The sequence below is a fragment of the Chaetura pelagica genome, unplaced genomic scaffold (assembly GCF_000747805.2).
Source record: "Chaetura pelagica isolate M959 unplaced genomic scaffold, ChaPel_1.0 scaffold1048, whole genome shotgun sequence".
Taxonomy (NCBI): domain Eukaryota; kingdom Metazoa; phylum Chordata; class Aves; order Apodiformes; family Apodidae; genus Chaetura; species Chaetura pelagica.
This window is the reverse complement of record NW_009954300.1, coordinates 145,388-153,330: the sequence shown is the minus strand read 5'-3', so window position 1 is coordinate 153,330 and position 7,943 is coordinate 145,388. Positions and strand designations below refer to the sequence as shown.

At 38.9% G+C, this 7,943-nt stretch overlaps 1 protein-coding gene across 1 annotated transcript in view; it reads left to right on the top strand.

Annotated features, from left to right (window-relative positions):
* Positions 1-3,958: 3,958 nt before the first annotated feature.
* Positions 3,959-7,943, top strand: part of PIK3CG (phosphatidylinositol-4,5-bisphosphate 3-kinase, catalytic subunit gamma) — a 27,709-nt gene continuing 23,724 nt past the window's right edge. The window contains exon 1 of the mRNA XM_010003840.1: positions 3,959-5,962. Coding sequence (XP_010002142.1) covers positions 3,959-5,962 — 2,004 coding nt within the window. The remainder of the gene's footprint in view (positions 5,963-7,943) is intronic.

The window sequence follows — 7,943 nt, the reverse complement described above, 5'->3', positions numbered from 1 at the left end:
CTCCCTTCCCTTCTCTTCCCCCCTCGCCCTACCACTCCTGCAAGTGATGTGTCAGATCTTGGAACTGCTCCAGCTGAATATTATCCAAAATTTGTTGTTGTTCTTGTTATGATCAGTTTTCTGACCTGAGTGATGAGATAGGAACACAACAGGAGACAAAGACAAGCCTATTTGCTTGTCTTCATTACCTTTTACAGGCACATCTCGTCTTCCATTGCACTCCATCAGGATTTATGGACCAGTGGTAGGACATTTCTCATAATACAGGGGAGCTTGGGGTTGATGAAGATCATTAGAATTACAAATTTAAAAGTTTTTAATATATATTTTTTTTTTTTTTTTGGTGGTGGTGTTGCAGTAGGTGTCTAGAAATGTCAATACTCTAATGCTTAGGCATGACAAAACTTTTAGGAAGTTATTTTTCATTATTTTCTGCTATAAGTGTCAGAGTTTTTCTGGTGCATGTGCATGAGGAAATATGGGTTTGCCATTCCTACACATGGAATAGAAAAAACAGATAGTATTTGGTGTCACCCTAAGAACAAGGACACTTTTGTGTCTCTAGACATGACAGGTCACAGCCCAAATGAATGTGGGAGAAGAGACAGTCTTGTATGGGCAGTTGCATCTGATGCAGTTTGTGGGGGAATATCTGAACCTTTCACAGTATTGCTCTGCCTGTCTCTTTTAAGTGGATGGGAGTGTCAGTCACATTTTGAGCAATGTTCATTGTGGTTCCTTGTTGCCTGAGGTAGAGATGCTGCCTTGATCAATGGAGTAGTGCTAGAATAGCTTGGCAGGAGATGGGGTATTTGTATGTATGTGTTTGAAAAAATTAATCTTTAAGATGAAAACATTTTAAACCAGCATGCTTTCTTAGGTCTGGCAAACCAACAAAACCCAAGCGAGTCCACATTTACTTAACAGGGTCAGCACAACAATTTTTAGAATAAGGGATATTTGCAAAAAGTCTATGTAGCCTTTTGCAATGAAAAACAAAACCAGAAACAAAACAGCCCAGCCAACCTTACTAGTTGCTTATGTTTAAATGAAGAAAAATACTCTACTATATGACACATTTTAGAAATTATACTTCAGAAGAGATTGAATTTCAAAACACAGGTTTTGCAAAATACATTTTCCCATTCAGCATTGCTCCTTTTCTTTTCTTTTCTTCCACCTCCAACTCCTTTTCCATTTTATGGAGAAGATAGCTGCTTCTTTCTCCTCTGTCATCCTGGGCACTGCTGTTGAGGTTACAGTTGCACAGGTTTTCCAGCAGTCAACTTGCTTTCTGCAGATGAGAAGAGGGCAAGCGAGGAGAGCAGTGTATAGTGCTGAGATGCCACAGAGTCTGTGGCTGATGAATGCTGACAGGCTGCACATGTGTGGAGGATGAGTGTTGGAGATGTCTTGGCCAAGATGGGTAGATTTCATGGCAGTGACGGTATGTTCAGAGCAACTTCCTTCAGCAACCACTTCCTTGAGAAATTTCAAATACTCGTTCTAAAAGATAGAGGGAGCTAGGACAGAGGGTGTTTTTCCAAAATGCAGTTCCCAAGACAAATAACCTCTAAAAAGGAATCAGTCTTAGCTGCCAAGCAAAACTACACTCTGAGAAAGAAGAACTGTGTCTGCAGTAGAGGATATTTTCTTTTTTTAACCTTGGCAAAGTGTTAATTTCACAGGTTGTGAGTGGCACATTAGAGGCAGGTAGACTATCAGATTTTTTTGACAATACAGGGGGAGCCTTTTTTTTTTTTTAGTAAGAAAAGTGGCTTACAAGGTAGGAAGTGTGCATGTGATTGAAAAAAACAACAACACAAACACAGAAGATGCCACCACTTCACTGTGGCTAGAAGAGTTTCCAGTGGTTCCATGTTTTTTTCTCAAGAGCCAAGTTTTGTAGGATATGTGCTGCTGTCGAATGTGTACTGCTAATTGCTCTTCAAAGTGATCAGTATTTCACTGGAAAATTCATAAGGAAAAAGGGTAGCATTAAAAGTTTCTCTGTCTTTTCAGTCTAATTTGTACATACTTTCCCAAATCTTTTCTGGTGGCAATTTTTTTTTAGTAAATTAACAACTCTCTGGGTTGTAGTTAACCAGAAGAATTAGGGTTGAAAGTCCGTGGTTTAAATTCTTCCCAAATTTTAAGTAATAATTTCTAATGGATTTCACTGTGTGTTGGTGATCAAAAATGGATGAGTTAAAAATACTAGGAGGAAGATTGCCCAGCCATTCTATTGCTGAGGTTACCTCACAAGATCCTTGGGAGATATACCATCTCCATGTTCTGCCTGTATGGAGACTGGCTTAAAAAACAGCACATGACTCTCCAAAATATTTTGGTTTTAAAATGTTTTATTTGGATTAATTAGATTTATTGTCCATGTTATTCATAGCTATTTTTAAAAGGGTTTAAGCATGTCTTCTATGCACGTGTGTTAAAATTAAATTGGTGTTAGTGTATTTTTACTGTTGTAACAGGAAAAGCATTCTGACTTTTTTTTAAATGAGCAATCATATGTATAATCAACTTGGTTACAACTTCCTTCCTGGTAAGTGCAGCACTTCCTTTGCATCTGGATATGAGGGTGAGCAAGAAAAGCAGAACAGCTTAAACAAAGAAATTTTTGGTGTGAGTGATCTTCCTTTAAAAAAAATAGGAACTTCAGAAATTAAACAAATGACTCGTCTTCAGCATTTCAGCCTTTATTTTCTAAGCAGGTAATATTTCCTTGTGCCTTGTTGATTTTAGAAGTGGTGTCTCCTGCTTTCCAGAACTCTCAAGAAGAATTTCAGTTAGCATGCTGTGTTGTTTCAGTTTAATCTGTTATATTTTTATCTTCTTGTTTTGTTAGCTGTGAAGGTATCCTTATGTTTGTTTTAGTTTTTCCAGCAGTTAAAGAAAGACTGTCTGTCTAAAAAAGCCCTGGAAAAGCCGTTCAGTGTGTTGCTGTAACTTAGCTCGTGCGAGCGCGCTCAGTCGGCACTGCCTTCCTCTTCCAAGCGCTCGGTGAAGTTTCCACTTTAATATTGTTCAGTGGAGATTAACTGTCAGCAGCAGTATTTTTTCCTTGCTGAAAGCTGATAAGGTAGGCTACTCATGTTCAAGATTGTTTTACAGGTGTTCTAGGTGTGGTTTGCTGGACAGGGTAGTAAGTTCGCATCAGCTTTGGAGTTTTTTCCTCAGTAACAAATTAGTACTTTGTTGCAGGAGTGTTTACTTTTTAAATGGATGGATTTTCTCAGTTTGGTGAATTTATTTATTTAAAAGAAGTTAAGGATACTAGGTGTGAATTTAGATGCACCTTCAATATCTGTCTTCTGAAGTAGTCCCTGACTTTTTAATTCTAAGGATATTTTTCTTTTCTGTTGTTCCTCATCACTGAAGTGAGAGACAGAGGAGAATGGGAATAGGCTTGTCTCTGTCCAGTCTGTAAATACATTTCTTGTTTTGTTAATTTATCATTCCTGGAGCTCAGTGGGACCATGTTGTACTCAGACACGGCAGTGTGTCTTTTGATTTCTGTGAAAACCTACTTATGTTAATATCAGCAGCATCAAAACAGATGAGGCAGCAGAGAATCAGTGCTTGATCAAACAGGAGCAGTAACAAATCAGTAGGGAGGAAATTTATAGTCAGATTGCATATCCTCAGTGAAATCTGGGAAGGCTGTTTAAAAGCTCTCTTTTCATTATTTAGTCATTGGAGGGTTGTGGACTTTTTTTTTAATATTTGGTATTGAATAGAATAGATTAAATCTGAGGTGGTTTATGTAAATCAAATATTTATCAGAAGAAATTAAAGGAATGGGGGAGCAGAAAAGGCATATGCATAGCAAGATTCTGACTGACCTGTGATTTTAATTAAGAAGAGTTAAAAATAAGATTAAAGATAAATGTAAATGAGAAAGTAATCCAGTATTTCTATGTTTTGCTAGATTTCTTTTGGCATGGAGTTGGGGGATTATGAACAGCCCGTTGTTATGAGAGAGGAGAACAAACGAAGGAGAAGAAGAATGAAACCTCATTGTACATCGAGTAATTTGTCGTCAATGGAACTGATACCTATTGAGGTCATTTTACCTACAAGCAATAAACATACTGAAGTACCAGAAATGATGTTACTTGAAATAGCTGGCAACTGTACTGTTGAGCAAATGAAAGCACAGATTTGGATGCGTGCAATAGAGATGAGTCAAACCACAGACTTCTACCACACATTCACCCCAGATCAATTCATTCTGCAGTATCAAAAGAAAGGGCAATGGTATGAAATTTATGATAAACATCAAGTAATACAGACATTGGACTGCATACTCTACTGGAAAGTTTTACAGAAAAAGGTAGGCAAGATCTATGTTGTCCAGAAACAAAAGCCATCAGAAGAAGTTCAGGAGTTTCAGCGGCAACTGAATGATTTAATTGGTTATGACGTCACTGATATAAGCAATGTGCATGATGATGAACTAGAATTTACCCGTCGCAGATTGGTCACTCCACGAATGATAGAGGTAGCCTGTAGAGATCCTAAATTGTATGCAATGCACCCATGGACTACATCTAAGCCACTCCCAGAATATTTATTTAAAAAGATCACTAATAATAACATTTTCATAATCATTCATAGAGGAACAACTAGCCAAAAAATTAAAGTGTCAATAGATGACACTCCAGATATGATTCTCCACAGCTTTTTCACCAAAATGGCAAAAAAAAAGTCTTTGATGGACATTCCTGAAGATCATAGTGAACTGGATTTTGTTCTCAGGGTGTGTGGCAGAGATGAGTACATTACTGGAGAGACACCAATCAAAGATTTTCACTGGATAAGACAGTGCCTTAAGAATGGGGAAGAAATCCACCTTGTCTTAGACAATCCCCCTGACCCAAATGAGGATGAGGTTCAGAAGGAAGAGTGGCCATTGGTGGATGACTGTACAGGGGTCACAGGGTATCATGAACAATTGACAATAGATGGAAAAGATCATGAGAGAGTCTTCACTATCTCTTTGTGGGACTGTAGTAGGAAGTTTAGAGTGAAAATAATTGGCATCGATATACCAGTTTTACCAAGAAATACTGATCTTACTGTGTTTGTGGAGGCTAACATTCAACATGGGCAGCAGCTGCTTTCACAGAGGAGGACATCATCAAAGCCTTTTACTGAGGAGGTTCTGTGGAATATTTGGTTGGAGTTTGATATCAGAATCAAGGATTTGCCTAAAGGAGCACTCCTGAATCTTCAGATATACTGTGGCAAAGCACAGGGATTATCCACAAAGACCAACCTTCAGTCACACGACTCCCCAAACACTGATTCAAAATGCAAAATTCAGCTTCTCTATTATGTAAATCTCTTGTTGATAGATCACCGTTTCTTGCTACGAACTGGGGAATATGTGCTCCACATGTGGAAAATTCCAGGCAAGGGGGAAGAACAAGGAAGTATCAATGCAGACAAACTCACATCAGCAACTAACCCCGATAAAGAAAACTCAATGGCTATCTCTATTGTTCTGGACAAGTACTGTCACCCAATTGCCTTGCCCAAGCACAGGATAACATCAGACCCCCAAGGGGATAGGACACGAGCTGAAATGCCCAACCAGCTTCGCAAGCAACTTGAAGAAATCATAGCAACTGATCCACTTAATCCACTTTCTCCTGAGGACAAAGAACTGTTGTGGCACTTTAGATATGAAAGCATAAAGCACCCAAAGGCATATCCTAAGCTGCTTAGCTCTGTGAAATGGGGACAACAAGAAATAGTGGCCAAAACATACCAGTTGCTAGCTAAAAAGGAAGTTTGGGATCAAAGCACTTTAGATGTTGGACTCACAATGCAACTTCTGGACTGTAACTTTTCAGATGAAAATGTCCGAGCGATGGCAGTTCAAAAACTGGAAAGTTTAGAAGATGATGATGTGCTTCATTATCTTTTACAGCTTGTGCAGGTAAGGTGTATTTGCATTCTGGAACTCTACCTTCTGGGAATATTTGCATTACCCCATCATCATTGCCATCTTAGTAGGTCTAGTTTGTAATCCCTGGTTTTGAAGCCTTCAGCATTTAGGAAAAGCAGTGGTAGTAGCCACATTAATCCAGAACATGCTTCTTACATTACACATTTTGCCTATTGCTTATTTTTGTGTTGTATCGTATCCTGTTTTACAACGTAGCTCTTACGTTTACAGGAGTATGTTTTCTGGAAATTGTCAACACTAGCACAGCTATGAGTCCTACTGTCTCTAATACTGTTCATATTAGGTCCAAATCCCACAGCACTGAAGAATTGTTGACTGGCTTTACCAGTAGTTTAGAAGAGTGTAGACAGAAAGAAAGGAGAAGTTGAAACGGGCAAGGCCCGAATTAAAATCTGGGGTTGGGTTTTAGTGTAGTTACATAGTATGTTGCAATGACTTCAGTCTTGAACTGCTAGGGGGACCACATTTATCTAGAAGCTTCCAAACATTTAAAAAAAGTAAATAAAGTGTTGCTAGGACTCCATGGTAAGATTAATTCATTTTGGGAAGTTGGGTGAAAAAATTGTATTTTTAATGGCAACAATTCCCTGCTGTATCGATTTGAAGCACTTTGTGTGTGGATCTGCCAGATGAAACATCAGGAGAGTTTATATCAGTTATACAAGAAAATTGATTTGTTGCTTTTTCACAACACGGTGCTGGAGCTGGGCAGCCCATCAGCAGCCAAGTCACATCTGATGGCTGATGAAAGGTGTAACCTCACAGTTCTGCCTGGTAAACGTGTCCCCTGAAGCAAGGCAGCTCTACAGGCTTCCTGCACCCAGCAGGGCTCTGGTTTGTGCAGAAAGGCCCTCACCCTGCCAAGCAGGAAATAATTTTTTCTAAGAATCAGAGGACAAAATTGACATTCAAAATGGAAGGAAAAAAAAAAAAAAGGAACTGCTGCAGCCAGGGAAGCTGCAGGTTGGGACTTTTAATTTCTGTGAGTTCAGAGGGAGCCTGAAAATGAAGTTAGTATTTCAGATTTTGCTGCACAACAGCAGTGCTTTAATCAAGGCCTTTTTAGCCTTGTCTTTGCATGTCTGAAGATTAGGCTCCTCAGGCAGAATTTAAGCAGTTCTGCATTAGCCAGAGGAGTCGCTACGGTTACCTCATTGGGCCTCCCACGTAGCTGCTGCTATATATAATGCTTGGCTTGTGAGCTGTTGCTGTCTACGTGTGTCTCAGCAATTTTATTCACTTTTGTATCCAAATTAGGGGTTTGGGGTGGTGATTGGTTGATATCAAGATGCCTGAGAGAATGTGGGAAATACTGGGTTTTTTCCATTTGTTTTTGAAATTGTCTTCAGGAAGTACAAATCTGGAGAGTTTTAGAAAGAATAAATCTGTATAACAGTAAATTAAATTACTGTAACATAAAATCTTACTAGCTTAACTTCACAGTGTCATTTTTAGTAAGAGTTGGAATAAAAAATTAGAATATTGCTATCCCTCAAAAAGGGGGAAAAAAATAAAATTCCAACTTTTAGCTCTTGGCTGCTTCTTGTCTTTTCTTCCTTGGCTAAGGACAGAGCAGAGGCCATCAGCGTCCTGCAGCAAAGTATTGGTACCATGGTGTATTTGAAAATTCTTCAGAGAATGGGTGTCAGCCATTCCTCTGCTTTTATGAACACATCCAAGATGTCTCTTCTGCAAAGAAGACTTTTTATGTGCATGCCTTCATGAAAGCTTTATGGTTTATTTCACTCTGCACAGGAAAATCCCATTTTACCTCCCAGAAGAGTTAGAAATCAAACAAACATTTTATTTCCCCCCAGGTATATCCCAAGTAGAAGTAGCCATGCCATAAATAAACCTTTGAGCTTCCTGTAAGACTGTTGTTCTCTGTGCAGTTAATAAAACGTGGTTAGGGTAGTTAAAATACAACAAAATCCATTGTAGAACAAACACC